Consider the following 15642-nt stretch of genomic DNA (forward strand, 5'->3'; position numbering starts at 1 on the left):
CCAATTTCTTTCAATTCTAAAAACATTGTCTTAATTATACCGAAGATGGTTATTAAGATGGCTACTTAACCGGGTATTTGTGTGTATATATGCATACTTTGTTTGCAATGAATATGTCACTTCTAATGAACTTTTAGTGTTCTGACCAGATAATCATAGCAGCCCATGAACAAGATGTTCTGAGATACAACCAGTCTTAAAAATAGTAAAAACATTATATAAATCAAGAAATATTGATTGTGATATTTTGGATTTAGAAACTAAAAGATTGTAGGTGAAAGGAAAAGCAGAAAAGTTTTCAGATCTTGGAAATTAACTAAATACAATGGAAGTCTGTTAACCCATATAAAGGGGAGGGGAGAAAGAGGAAGAAAATGTATGGAGCTGATTATTTGCAGTTTAGAAGAAATAAGAGATGAGCGCTCAGAAACGTGCTGATCAAAGTAGTATTGATCAAAATGGAGACACAAGAAATAGTGTTACGGACGCCTGGTCAGTTCTCAACTGTGGCTAAGAGACTGGACCAGATGCCACAACTTTTTAAAGTTTTAATCCGGTGCAGAACGAACGATTCGTTCCAGGAATGATAAAAGAAGAAATAGGGCTTGGTTATTTTATAAACAAACTTCATTGAAACAAAAGAAAATAAAACAATATTTCAACTTTTACTTCAGCTCTAATATAACAGGTGACATGCAGTTTCTTAAACGAAATAAGCTAGTTCCCATTAAACATCATTTTAAATAACCATGTCGCTTACACAGACAGTCCAAGGCAATGCTTGCATTTACGAAACAATGTTTCTTTTGTTCGAACCCTGTTCAGAATCCTTTTCCAAAGCACCTCTCTCTCTTCTCTCTCTCGCTCTCTCTCTCTCTCTCTCTCTCTCTCTCCCCCTCCTCTCCCCCCCCCCCCCCCCCCCCCCCCCACCACCACCACCACCACACACCGCCTAGCTCCTCAAACAAAGGAGATCTCCCGTTTATACAAAACAGAGCTATACCATTTATATGGAACTAACCTTCTATTGATGCACAAATAGGTCATCAGAATCTGTGATGGGATAATGGCTGGTCAAACAAGCCAAATGACAATGAATCTTGGGTGGATCATCCTGTCTGAACCGGGGCATCCTGTGTATTCCCACTAATGAGATTAAGTCTGAATGGGACAAGGTAACTCAGGCTGTGGGCACATCCCCTGCCTCTGCTGCTGGCAGCCTTTTCCCTCCATCTGTTTAACCCCTAAATTGCCTGTTACGTCTTGGACCCCATTTCTCCCAAGTTCCTAATATCTCCCTGTCGTACCAATAGTGGAAGAGATTAGACATGAGACAAGCATCATATATATGTTGTCAAGTTTAACTTGTCCCAAGTGTGTAAGAAAAGTGTTTGGAAGCACCTTTCCAGATATCTGTGTTATTCTATTCTTGGATGCGTTTTGCCTTTATAGTAAGTTAAAAGTTGTCAAGAGAAAGTAAATATTTGTGAGAAAAGAAGATGCCAAGCTTCATGACAGTATCTTCAGCTTTTTCAACGTTTTAGAGTGGTTGAGATGGTTTCTGATACAGTCATTGGATAAGTGTCGTTGGCAGTGCCAACATTTAATAACCTTCTCTAATTGCCTCTGAGAAGGTGGTAGTGAGCTACATAATTGTCAGTAGATAAAAAGAAAATTAAGGGCGTAGACATCAAGGAAAAACATTAAGAGGCTGTGAATTGTAGGCAGAAAAAAAATAGATGTTCATTGCCTTGTGAAGTGTATGGAACACCTCTACATGTGATATCTAGCATACTCTGCCAGTGGCCCGGGTAAAATAATGGTTAGAAGAATGCAATGATAAGGAAAAAGATTTATTTGAGTGAGGAAGGACATATAGATATGCAGAATTACAGGGCTAATTAAAGATGCAAAAAGGCTGATTGATAATGTGTTTAATTCAGGATAACAAGAGGAATATACATTGCTGGAAGTCTGGTGTTGAGCTATGTGAAGAACATTGATTTATTGAAGTTGATAAGAATGGTAGTTTTCAGCAGAGCAAAAGTTAGGGAAGTTAAATTATGTTTTTCAGTTTAAATGAATGATTGAGATATCAAAATGAGGAGAAGGGTAGGACGGAATTTAATGAGAAATGAAATGAAAATTGCTTATTGTCACAAGTAGGCTTCAAACGAAGTTACTGTGAAAAGCCCCTAGTCGCCACATTCCGGCGCCTGTTCGGGGAGGCTGTTACGGGATGTAACCTCCAATGTAGGTGACAAAGGCCTCGCCTATTTTAATAAGTGCCAATCTGGGCAATACCGAGCCTCCATCAGGATTAGAGACTGGCGGTTCTTCGTTGTTCAGCAGTATCACCATGGAGGTTGTAGCTGTCGCTGTGAATGCATCCACCACTCTCCCATCTGATTATGCCGCCCCACCACCAAACTCGTCATGGAGGGGGGAGGAACTAAATTACACCCATAGAGACAACATGTATCCAATGAAATGTACAGTCACAGAGGATAAAAGTTAAATGATTTAAGAAAGCCAAGATAAGTAGCAACAGTATCACCAGGTACATAAACCTGAGCACCACCCTTAGTTTGAAAATTGAATTAAGAAGTGCAAGAGGGAAAAGAATCATTAGAGTTGAAGTTTGTATTTCAGTAGAAATAATAGGCTGGCTTGACTTGAGATAGAAATAGATGGAATTTAAGATACTGTGGAATCCCATTAATGTTAGTAAAATGATGGGCAAAGCAAGTAGAAGAAATCTAGATGTAGCATGATGTAGGGTGTTTAATAGTTCACATGAGCCAAATAGTAAATTTGCAGGTTCACTATAGTGTTAAATCTTGCAATCTTGTTGACTTGGATTGACGATTGGCTGTCAGGCAGAAGGCAGAGAGTTGGGATAAAAGGTTCTTTTTCGGAATGGCAACCGGTGACGAGTGGTGTCCCACAGGGTTCAGTGTTGGGGCCACAGCTGTTCTCTTTATATATTAACGATCTAGATGACGGGACTGGGGGCATTCTGGCTAAGTTTGCCGATGATACAAAGATAGGTGGAGGGGCAGGTAGTATGGAGGAGGTGGGGAGGCTGCAGAAAGATTTAGACAGTTTAGGAGAGTGGTCCAAGAAATGGCTGATGAAATTCAACGTGGGCAAGTGCGAGGTCTTGCACTTTGGAAAAAAGAATAGAGGCATGGACTATTTTCTAAACGGTGACAAAATTCATAATGCTGAAGTGCAAAGGGACTTGGGAGTCCTAGTCCAGGATTCTCTAAAGGTAAACTTGCAGGTTGAGTCCGTAATTAAGAAAGCAAATGCAATGTTGTCATTCATCTCAAGAGGCTTGGAATATAAAAGCAGGGATGTACTTCTGAAGCTTTATAAAGCATTAGTTAGGCCCCATTTAGAATACTGTGAGCAATTTTGGGCCCCACACCTCAGGAAGGACATACTGGCACTGGAGCGGGTCCAGCGGAGATTCACACGGATGATCCCAGGAATGGTAGGCCTAACATACGATGAACGTCTGAGGATCCTGGGATTATATTTATTGGAGTTTAGGAGGTTGAGGGGAGATCTAATAGAAACTTACAAGATAATGAATGGCTTAGATAGGGTGGATGTAGGGAAGTTGTTTCCATTAGCAGGGGAGACTAGGACCCGGGGGCACAGCCTTAGAATAAAAGGGAGTCACTTTAGAACAGAGATGAGGAGAAATTTCTTCAGCCAGAGAGTGGTGGGTCTGTGGAATTCATTGCCACAGAGGGCGGTGGAGGCCGGGACGTTGAGTGTCTTTAAGACAGAAGTTGATAAATTCTTGATTTCTCAAGGAATTAAGGGCTATGGATAGAGAGCGGGTAAATGGAGTTGAAATCAGCCATGATTGAATGGTGGAGTGGACTCGATGGGCCGAATGGCCTTACTTCCACTCCTATGTCTTATGGTCCTATGGACTTATAGACACAAAACTTATTATTTAGATCGATAATTGTTTCATCACATGAGACTTGCCAGCCTCACTTACTTCAACACTTAAGGTTGTTAAGTGTATTTTCCAGTATCAGGACTTGTGAATAATTGGTCAAATCACTAAATCTGTGACACACATTCTCATTATTGTTGCGTTTTCTTCCCTGAGAGCAAAAGCTGTGAATGCTTGTTTGCTTTGCTCTCTCTTTTTTTTGTCGCAGGTTTCCTATTTTAATATACTCTTGGAGATTGTAAATGTTATGGATTTATGCATTTACCATTTATTCCTTATTTTCTTGATTTCACTTCATTGCTTGTTATTTAAGTAATATAGTTATGTTCCATTTGAATGAGCAGGGAAAAAAACTTTTCAGTTTTCTGTTTGGAGAGTCAGAAAAATTAGATTAAATGCTGGAATGATTGAATGAAAGCATTAATTACAAATGGTCATATGAAAGAGAAATTCTAGTTGGACCACCTGATCAAAACTTTTGTGAGCGAGATAAGCTCTCATTCAGGGAGTTCAGAGAACTTTAAGAAATATATTATAGAAATGAATGTACAGACAAAAGAAAATGTCCGCATCAGCTTGGGATTTGATGTTCAAAGGCTCATTTTGTGTTTTTAAATGAATGTGAAATTTTAGCTTCACTTTTGTGTTTAGATAATGGAGACCCAATTAACTTGACTTTCAATAACCTACTGAGTTATCTCCAATTTTCTAAGTTTATCTTTTATTAAGAACCCATGCTGAGGTAAAATCTCCAATTTTTTTAAAGAGGACTTTGCCAAATCAGCATGTGTAAGCTGTAATTTCTTGGAGAATGGCACTATTATGGTCCAATGAATTATAAAGTAAACCTTCATATGGCTAGCTATTCTTCAATGAAACACTTATGTGCACTATTTTTTTTAATCTGCTGCCAGGCTCTACCAGAGTTCTTCCCCATTCCTGGTCTTGTTCTGTCTGGGGGTGCGTTTGCTGATTGCCTTATGGTCGCACAGTTTCTCCACAACTTTGGTAAAGTTCTAGGCTTTGATTTAAGCATTGACGTCCCAACTTTGAATGTACTTCAAGAAGGACTGCTCAATGTGGGTGACAGCATGGGAGAAATCCAAGATTTGTTGGTGAAACTATTGGCTGCTGCTGTTCATGATCCAGGACTACCATCAGGTCATAAGGTATGACATCCACTTTATTTTATATTAACTATGATGTTTCATAGATTTCATAGAATTTACAGTGCAGAAGGAGGCTATTCGGCCCATCAAGTCTGCACCGGCTCTTGGAAAGTGCACCCTACCCAAGCCCACACTTCCACCCTATCCCCATAACCCAGTAACCCCACCCAACACTAAGGGCAATTTAGCATGGCCAATCCACCTAACCTGCACACCTTTGGACTGTGGGAGGAAACCAGAGCACCCTGAGGAAACCCACGTGCACACGGGGAGAACGTGCAGACTCTGCACAGACAGTGACCCAAGCCGGGAATCGAACCTGGGACCCTGGAGCTGTGAAGCAATTATGCTAACCACAATGCTACCGTGCTCAAATTGGTCAAGTGTACTGGTGGTGCCAGTTCCCTGTAAGCTCGGTGTTTATTGTATCTTACAGTGTGACAATAATCCATTTGGATCTCTTGGGTTCAGTGAGTCACTGAGCTAACTGATCACAAATGGTTCTCAGTGACAATACTCGGAGGGGGAAAAGGTTAGCCCGGAATGTTAAAGTAAATAAAGTAACCCAGATTATTGTTTGTGCGTAGTTGATTTTGTTTAATGACATTCTTCAATAGAATTCTTTATAATATTATGTTTTGCTATTGTTTCATTATCAATGGACTAGCTTATTGATTAAGATGGCGGTTAATTCATCTGGCATTATCAATTCAACTCACATCATCATCAAATGAACCAGTTCATATAGAAAGATGGTCACTAGATAATGTTAGCAACAAAACCTAAAAATATTTTGCACTTTTAAATTTTGGATACATGGATGCTCCTGTAATACACAAGGATTCCTGTATTTTACACAGAGATGTTACCAAGTAATACATTTTAAAAGATATATTTTGTTCTACAGGCACGGACCTTTCTTGGAGACCATGTGACCAATGTCAGGATCAATAAGGACACTGTTTCAGAGATTTTGCAAATCTACCTGGAGGCCCACAATGGACAAACCGAACTTACCGAAAGTTTAAACACAAAACCTTTCCAGGCCCACACACCAGCTCAAAAAGCTTCTGTACTTGCATTCTTGGTTAATGAACTTGCATGCAGCAAGGTTGTGGTAAAGTAAGTGCTGTTCCTTGAAATTTCATACAAAATGTGCCTTTTAGAATGGGGACACTGCTCACTTGCATTGCATTTCTTCTAGTGAAATCGATAAAAACATTGACCACATGTCCAACCTGAGAAGAGACAAATGGATTGTTGAAGGCAAACTTCGGAAGTAAGTTATTATAATGTCCTTCCTTGGACTTCATAAATGAAACTAATTTATCACTATTTACATTTTAATTTGAAATACTCCTGGATCTTGAAACATTCTTTTAACTGTGAAGTTGGGAAGCTCTCTTCTCTTCCCCCCCCCCCCCCCCCCCTCCACTCCCCCCAAAAATCTACATAAATTATTCAGTATTACAACAGTTCCTTTCCCTGTTTTGATCAAATGGCATAGCTGAATAATGTGGCTTATGTACATATTGACTGGGTGAAATTTATCAGAAGGGGTACTATGAAATTCTTACGTTTTCTTTTCCCCTTGAATCATTTGTTGAACACACTTCTTATGAATTGCCTGAGATCATTATATGGTGCTTTTGTTTAAAAGACTGCTGACACACTTTAATTATTCCTAGGCTTAAAATGATTCATGCTAAACGAACTGGTAAGAAAGAGACTATTGGCAGTGCTGATAGCAACGGAGAGCATCGTTTTTTAGGAACTCACACTCCTGGCCGAAAAAGAAAAAGAAAATGTGGGGATAGTGATGACGATGACGATGATGATGATGACAGTGATGATCAGGGAGATGATGAGGACGATGAGGAAGATAAAGATGAAGAGAAGAAAACAAAAAAAATGGAAATGGCTGAAGATGAGGTAATTTGAGCAGTGCCTATTTTGAAATATAGTTGAAATTATGAGCTGTGCCTGTGTTTTGTAACATTTGAGTCCTGAGTTCCGGTCTTGTTGGCTGCTAATTGTGACAGTGGAGGATATCTGTTTGATTGGTACCTCCTTGGTCATATGGAGCTGGCAGATCAAAGTTATATTGCTGGTTTTGCACTATTTTCTGGTCAGCTAAAAATGAACTCTGCAAATGCATGCAGGTCTGACTATGTATACGCATATCTTTCATATTACTCCCTTGTTTGATTTTGGTACAATTCTAATTGGACAGCTATTATCCAGGGTAACATGGCAATGAGATAATGTGAGTAAAATTCCATCACATTACAGCTAGTATATGCACTCAATTCATTTGTGCATTTGTACACTCGTGAATAGGGTTTATTGATCAAGCTTTTAGTCATCCCTCCTAATCTCTACATTCCTTATTTGACTTTCAGTTTTCCTTTTAAAATATCTTTGTGTAAATGAAAGCTGGTTTAATTGGGTGTTGGAACAAAGAACAAAGAAAAGTACAGCACAGGAACAGGCCCCTCGGCCCTCCAAGCCTGCGCCGACCATGCTGCCAATCTAAACTAAAATCTTCTCCACTTCCGTGGTCCGTATCCCTCTATTCCCATCCTATTATGTATTTGTCAAGACGCCCCTTAAACGACACTATCGTCCCTGCTTCCACCACCACCTCCGGCAGCGAGTTCCAGGTACCCACTACCCTCTGGGTAAAAAAACTTGCCTCGTACATCTCCTCTAAACCTTGCCCCTCGCACCTTAAACCTATGCCCCCCTAGTAATTGACCCCTCTACCCTGGGAAAAAGTCTCTGACTATCCACTCTGTCTACGCTCCTCATAATATTTGTAGACCTCTATCAGGTCGCCCCTCACCCTCCTTGTTCCAGTGAGAACCCCAAATTTATTCAATCTCTCATCACAGCTAATGCCCTCCAAACCATGCAACATCCTGATAAATTTCTTCTGCACCTTCTCTAAAGCCTCCACATCCTTCCGATAGTGTGACGACCAGAATTGAACACTCTACTCCAAGTGTGGCCTAACTAAGGTTCTATACAGCTGCAACATGACTTGCCAATTTTTATACTCAATGCCCCGGCCAATGAAGGCAAGCATGCCGTATGCCTTCTTGACTACCTTCTCCACCTGTGTTGCCCCTTTCAGTGACCTGTGAACCTGTACACCTAGATCTCTCTCACTGTCAATACTCTTGAGGGTACTACCATTCACTGTATATTCCCTCCCTGTACTAGATCTTCCAAAATGCATTACCTCACATTTGTCTGGATTAAACTCCCATCTGCCATCTCTCCGCCTAAGTCTCCAAACAATCTAAATCCTGCTGTATTCTCTGACAGCCCTCATCGCTATCTGTAATTCCACCAACCTTTGTGTTGGCCGCAAACTTACCAATCAGACCAGTTACATTTTTCTCCAAATCATTTATTTATATATACTACGAACAAAAAGGTCCCAGCACTGATCCCTGCGGAACACCACTAGTCACAGCCCTCCAATCAGAAAAGCACCCTTCCATTGCTACTCTCTGCCTTCTATGACCCAGCCAGTTCTGTATCCATCTTGCCAGCTTACCTCTGATCCCATGCGACTTCACCTTTTGTACCAGTCTGCCATGAGGGACCTTGTCAAAAGCCTTACTGAAGTCCATATAGACAACATCCACTGCCCTACCTTCATCAATCATCTTTGTGACCTCCTTGAAAAACTCCTATCAAGTTAGTGTGACACGAGCTCCCCTTCACAAAACCGTGCTGCCTCTCGCTAATGTATCCACTTGCTTCCAAATGGGAGTAGATCCTATCTCGAAGAATTCTCTCCAGTAATTTCCCTACCACTGACGTAAGGCTCAACGGCCTGTAGTTCTCTGGATTATCCTTGTTACCCTTCTTAAACAAAGGAACAACATTGGCTATTCTCCAGTCTTCCGGGACATCACCTGAAGACAGTGCGGATCCAAAGATTTCTGTCAAGGCCTCAGCAACTTCCTCTCTTGTCTCCTTCAGTATTCTAGGGTAGATCCCAACAGGCCCTGGGGACTTATCCACCTTAATATTTTTCTAGACGCCCAACAACTCTTTCTGGATCTCAATGTGACCCCAGGCTATCTACACACCCTTCTCCCGACTCAACATCCATCAATTCCTTCTCTTTGATGAATACTGATGCAAAGTAATCATTTAGTACCTCGTCCATTTCCTCTGGCTCCACACATAGATTCCCTCCCCTTCAGTGGGCCAACCCTTTCCCTGGCTACCCTCTTGCTTTTTATGTACGTGTAAAAAGCTTTGGGATTTTCCTTAACCCTATTTGCCAATGACTTTTCGTGACCCCTTTTAGTCCTCCTGCACCATATAAGATGAGACACGTGCATGACATATGGTACATCACACACTCCATTAATTTTTGTTTTGGGGTACTTTGTATATAATAGATGTAATACAATTTAGTAAAGCGCATAAAATGGTTCTTCCTGGTCCTTAAAATATTATGCAGATGAACTCTAAGCTATTAGTCTGCTTTATCAATACTATCAACGTTAAATGCCAATTTGTCACAACAAAATCAAATTTCAACTGATGAAAGACAGGGGAAATAGTATTTAAGTCACTGGTGTTCATTGCCCGTCATTTTGACTGTGATAACTTGGCGTGGCCAGGTAATTGGACATGCGGAAAATTTTACAATTGTTTATGCTATGCGAGAGAGAAGAGTATTACATGGATCTGAAAATCCTTTTTCTAAAGAAAATTCAAGCCCTTTTTTAACATGTTTCCTACAATATATATTTCTTCAAAGATCGAATATGGATTCACCAAAATTTCTGTCAATAACTGAAGTGTAGACAAGAAACAAAAATAAATTATGGTATTTAATCCTATACACTGACCTAACTAATAAATGCATTTTGAAAAACAGAAATGATCTTCTGCCTTGTGGAATTATCAGAAGTAAATTTAGTCACAGTTAATCTTGGGTGAACTTCTCTGCATCTAATTTTTAACTACTCTAAAATGACGCAAGTACCTGTTCATAATTAGAGTTGTCTGGGTTTTATTTTCAGGATGATGAACAGTCGACTAGTGTGGAGGAATTGGAGAAACAGATTGAAAAGTTGAGCAAGGTAGAGGTTCTTTTGCTTCCAAACTGTAATTTGTATCAACCTGCATTGAGTATTTTAGATAACTATTTTCCTTGTCCTTTGGAGTAAGAAACCTCTGATTTGTTGCCTTTGTCGTGTCATTCTTCAATCAAGATTAAATTATTTGAGCTGCATGTTTCTATATTATATCAATCAAACACATTTTGAAAGACGGACACAAGTTGGTTCAGGTTAGGAGCACAAAATCTAGCACCCTGTTAACGTAGAATTCCTGCATATTGACATGTACCTCCCTGGCTCCCCAGCGTCGGATTTGGGGATTACTGCAAAGATGCACTGGAGAAGTCCTCTCTGAGATTCCCAGGTAAGGCTTTCTGCAGCTATTGTCCAAAAGAGTTAACTTCTCCTGTCAGCTTTCCACCAATAGTTACTCTCAAAGAGTTAGAAGCAATAAAACAACTTCTATGTTCTAATTTCAGTGTAACTATTTTAAACACCTACACCGAGACGTGCACGGGACACCCCCACGCTCCAGACTGCCGACTAATACCATGGTCGGCCGCAGGTACCATGGTCTGCGAAAGCTTGGAGGACCGAAGGGCCTGTTCCTGTGCTGTGTTCTTTGTAATCAACCCCCAGGGTGTTCCAAACCCCCAGCCCGGCTGCATAGGACAGCCCGCCCTCAACTGCTAGCCCAACTCTTAAGTCCTCCCCCAAGCCGACCTGACCCCCCCCCCCCCCCCCTATCCTGCCCCTGGACACTCACCACTTCCCTGGCCTGTTAGATTCACTAGGCCCTTTAAATCAACCTGCTTTCCAGCAGCCAGTGGTTAAAAAAGGGATGTAGCTTCTGTTAGTTCGCGGTGTTCAATCTCACTGTGGCCTGCACGGTGTCTTTTGTTGTAGGCTCCAAGCAGCTCCAGCTAGTGGAGGTTTGAATGATGTTTTTCAGGGCAACTAAGTGCGCGTTAAACTATTGTTTAGCACAGTGGGCTAAACAGCTGGCTTGTAATGCAGAACAAGACCAGCAGCGCAGGTTCAATTCCCGTACCGGCCTCCGCAAACAGGCGCCGGAATGTGGCGACTATGGGCTTTTCACAGTAACTTCATTGAAGCCTACTTGTGACAATACCGATTATTATTATTATTATTAATATTATTATTATTAATTCTAGCTGCCCAGGACTTCATACAGCTGGGAGAAAGTTATGGCCCACTGTGTCACAATCTATTTATTATGAGTTAAATGAAAGTGAATTACTACAATTTTCAGATTGTATTTGTTAACTGAGTAGCAACAGCTCAACTGCTGCAAGATTTGCTTGCACAGCAGCTGTATTTTTGGTGCTTCAGGTGCTGTTTTAAGTCCAATATGGAGTTCACTCTACTCATGTGCACTTTCGCTGTGTCGTGTGCCTTTTTGAAAGATATATTTTTATTCAAACAAAATTTTCTTTGCAACAAACACAACAACAATACAACCAACTCCTCATCCTCGTCCCCCCCCATAAAGAAAACAAAACCTTGACCCAACTAAAAATATAAACCAATTCTCTGAAAAGGAGATGAAAGGCTGCCACCTCAAATCAAATCCTTCCTCCTCAAGGTATACCTGATCCACTCTAAGTGCAAAAATTCCATCGCGTCCCCAACCAATCCGAGGCTTTAGGCAGCACCGGGGTCCTCCACTGAAGCAGAATTCTCCGCTGGACTATTCGCGAGGCGAAGACTAGAACATTTGCCCTCGTCCCCGTCTGCAGCACCGGCGAGTCCGATACTCGAAAAATAGTCACCAGTGGGCACGGCTCGAGCTGAACGCCCCAAACCCCTGACATTGTATCAAGAAAGGGGACTCAAAAACTAACAAGCTTGGAGCAAGACCAAAACAAGTGCGTGTGATTCACTGGCCCCCTCGAGCACTGCTCACACCTATCCTCCACCCTTGAGAAGAAGCCACTCATACACGCTCTAGTCAGGTGCACCGCCTTGAACGGGATCAGGCGCATAAGGCTATGAAGTTGAACCTGTGCAGAGCCTCACTCCACAACCTCCCCACCCCCCAACTCTCAAAAGATCAAACCCAGCTAACCCTCCCACTTCCTCTTCTTCCAACAATGCCTGCTCTGTCATCAACATATGCCCATAGACATCCATTACTCTCCCTCAACTTAGCCAGGGACAGGACCATGTCTGTAAGCAAAGGAGATGACGGAATCAGGGGAAATGAAGGAAGCTCCTTGCGTAAAAAATCGTGCACCTGAAAGTACCTGAATACATTACTTCGTGGAAGCTGAAACTTCTCTTAACAACTCATCTAGACCAGCAAACCTACCCTCCAGACACATGTCCTAAACCACTCCAGCCCCTCCCTCTCCCATGTCCTAAACAATGAATCTAAGTCAAGTGGTACATACCTCTTGGTTTCTGCAAATCGGAGCCAACTCGAGACATGGAGCCCAGTTTAAAATGCTGCCTAAACTGATCCCAAATCCTCAAAATGGCTATCACCGCCGGGCTAGAAGTGAATAACGGGAAAAAGGGCATGGCGGTGTCACCAGTGCCCTCAGACTCAATCCTACGCAAGAAACCTCCTCCATCCACCCCCATACAGAGTCCAGATCCTAGTGTGGCCAATCCACCTACCCTGCACATCTTTGGGTTGTGGGGGTGAGATCCACACAGACAGTGGGCGAGTGTGCAAACTCCACACGGACAGTGACCCGGGGCTAGGATCGAACCAGAGTCCTCAGTGCTGTGATGCAGCAGTGCTAACCACTGCACTATTGTGCTGCTCTAACCGCCTCATTCCTGTTGAACTTAACATACTCCCCAATGCCAGCGGATACCCGCTCTCAAAATCTCTTATCCATGAGAAACACCGTGTCCAGCCTCCTCGGGGGTGTCTGAGAACGGCCCAGCTCCAACATCAGGTCCACAAAATGTGGAGCATGATCCGAAATAACGATCAATGAGTAACCCTCACTCCAGGGAGAAGAGACCTACCCACCACGAAGAAATCAATTCAGGAGTAGACCCGATGGACATGAGAAAAAAAAACTCCATATCCCTCAGAAACCTTTCAAGTGCGCAAACACCCGGAACCTTTATACTAGGATCAGCCATATCCACCCTGTGAGGCAATTCAGCAGTACCTCAACGTACGTTAGCTTTAGGCCCACTCAAGATGGCCGACACATCTTCCATAAAGCAGATCCCAAACAAAGGAATCGTCACCATCAGCAGTGTAAAGAGGCAGGTGAGTAGGTGGGCAGCACGGTAGCATTGTGGATTGCACAATTGCTTCACAGCTCCAGGGTCCCAGGTTCGATTCCGGCTTGGGTCACTGTCTGTGCGGAGTCTGCACATCCTCCCTGTGTGTGCGTAGGTTTCCTCCGGGTGCTCCGGTTTCCTCCCACAGTCCAAAGATGTGAAAGTTAGGTGGATTGGCAATGATAAATTGCCCTTCGTGTCCAAAATTGCCGTTAGTGTTGGATGGGGACGGGGATAGGGTGGAGGTGTTGATCTTGGGTAGGGTGCTCTTTCCAAGAGCCGGTGCAGACTCGATGGGCCGAATGGCCTCCTTCTGCACTGTAAATTCTATGATAATCTATGATCCACCAGTCCATCTTGTCTATGGCCACCCAATTTGGTTCCAAAACCCCCACCGTTGCTTTCTCCAGATCCTCAGCAACTGCCTGCCGCTGCTTCTTAAATTCGTCAGTCAAGAAGCTAACCAACTTCTTAGTTGTCCACTGAGGGGTCACCATCTCAGCAGAAGACGCCATGTCCCCCTACTGAGGATCAGGGAACATTTGATTCTGACGACGCTCCCTTTCCCGAGTTCTGCTTCAAACTATTTTTTCCAGACATTACTTGAACGAGAGGGTCTTTTCCATCAAATGACACCAATTTCCTCCAAAGAATGCACCCATACACCGGGCAGAAAGGACCAAAAGCCAAGTACGCTGGTGAGAGTCACCGTTTGTGCAACTGCTCACCACATCGCTGCCACCAGAAGTCGTCTTGTGCCATTTTGAGAGGTTGTTAGTACAGATGCTGGAAGTGTGTACTGAAGTATCTTTTCTTTCCTCTTAACAGTTCAATGGGTTCAACAGCAGGTCCTGGGTGAGAGAGTTGCAGACGGTGGTAAACACCGGGGCTTGGGGGGGCCGGGGCTCAAGCCCTCTTTTTCTAACTAAAACTTGATGCCCTGCATCGTCGTTCTGAATTCAACTCTTATTTCTTATCACCTCCCGCTTATTTTCCCTGTAAATGATAAACGGGTGAGAGCTGCAGAGAGGGTGGGGGAGCTGGGCTGGATTGAAATGATGTTTCAGCTTTCCACTGGTCTGTGGCGCTGTCCATCAACTGAACATTTACACTGGGTTGTTTGGCCTGATGTGAGTGCGTACAGACATGTGCTGAGCGGGTAGAGATGTTACAGTGCTAGAATTATCATGAGGCATTGGGAAAGCAAAATGTAACCCATAAATTTGGATTTCTCTTTTCAACTTTAAAGTAACTGCTTTGCTTTGTGTATGCCAAGAATTTAAGCAAATATTGGAATTTTAAAAGGGAAACTATTTGATTCACTATTTGACCTTTAGAGCTGCTCACCTATGTAGGCTTATAAAATGTAAATATTGAAGTATTTCAAGTTATATTTTGAGGTGATGGGAGTTTTTTTTGTATTAATTGGACAACACTGTATAGTGCATTTTAATTGACCCTGAGCACTAATTCTAGGTAAGCATTGCTTTTGATGGTATGTCTTTTAATTCTAAACCTGCAACTATGAAAGCCCTCACTAGAACAGTTCCCAAAACACAATAAAAAGTATGTTGTTTTAAATGGGGTGAAAGACTGATCCTCAGTTGATTGCTTTTATACAGGCAGATGGTTTATGCTTTGGGAGTGTTTATAGAACCCGGAATGGAACCCAGGCAATTGTTTAATGAATAAAAGTGCAATGCATTCCCTTTGAAGCTGTGTTACAGTTGGTCAGAAAATTCATAACATGCATAATTTGTCCAATGCATAATTTATCCAATGTAGTATCAATTCAGCTCTTTGCGATGGAAAGCTCAACTCGGGTTGAATGGGACATGGTTTGCAACTTAGGTCAACTTGAGACGGTGAATAGGGATGGTGCTGTTTTAACATAACTGGAGGATATTACAGTTTATTTAAGATTGGGTCTCTGAAGAGGAGGCTGACATGTCAGAGGAAGTGGAGGTGCAATGAGAATTGGTAGAGCAGGTGAAACTGGGTAACCTCCATCAACACTCATGTGGAATCTGGCATGTGCAGGGAAAGGAAGAGAAGCCCATTGTTGGAGAAGCTCTGGCTAGAATCCATGAGATAAAACTGGGACTAAATGACAGAAATCCCACTGATCTGG

General features: G+C 42.4%; 1 protein-coding gene across 8 annotated transcripts in view; it reads left to right on the forward strand.

Moving 5' to 3' along the window:
* baz2ba (bromodomain adjacent to zinc finger domain, 2Ba) overlaps window positions 1-15642 on the forward strand; it is a 603362-nt gene that overhangs the window by 484001 nt on the left and 103719 nt on the right. For all 8 annotated transcript variants that reach the window (XM_072474620.1, XM_072474664.1, XM_072474673.1 and 5 more), the window contains 5 exons: window positions 4894-5148; window positions 6056-6270; window positions 6353-6427; window positions 6837-7080; window positions 10203-10262. In XM_072474620.1, coding sequence (XP_072330721.1) covers window positions 4894-5148; window positions 6056-6270; window positions 6353-6427; window positions 6837-7080; window positions 10203-10262 — 849 coding nt within the window. The remainder of the gene's footprint in view (window positions 1-4893; window positions 5149-6055; window positions 6271-6352; window positions 6428-6836; window positions 7081-10202; window positions 10263-15642) is intronic.

Source organism: Scyliorhinus torazame, chromosome 2 (assembly GCF_047496885.1).
Source record: "Scyliorhinus torazame isolate Kashiwa2021f chromosome 2, sScyTor2.1, whole genome shotgun sequence".
NCBI lineage: Eukaryota > Metazoa > Chordata > Chondrichthyes > Carcharhiniformes > Scyliorhinidae > Scyliorhinus > Scyliorhinus torazame.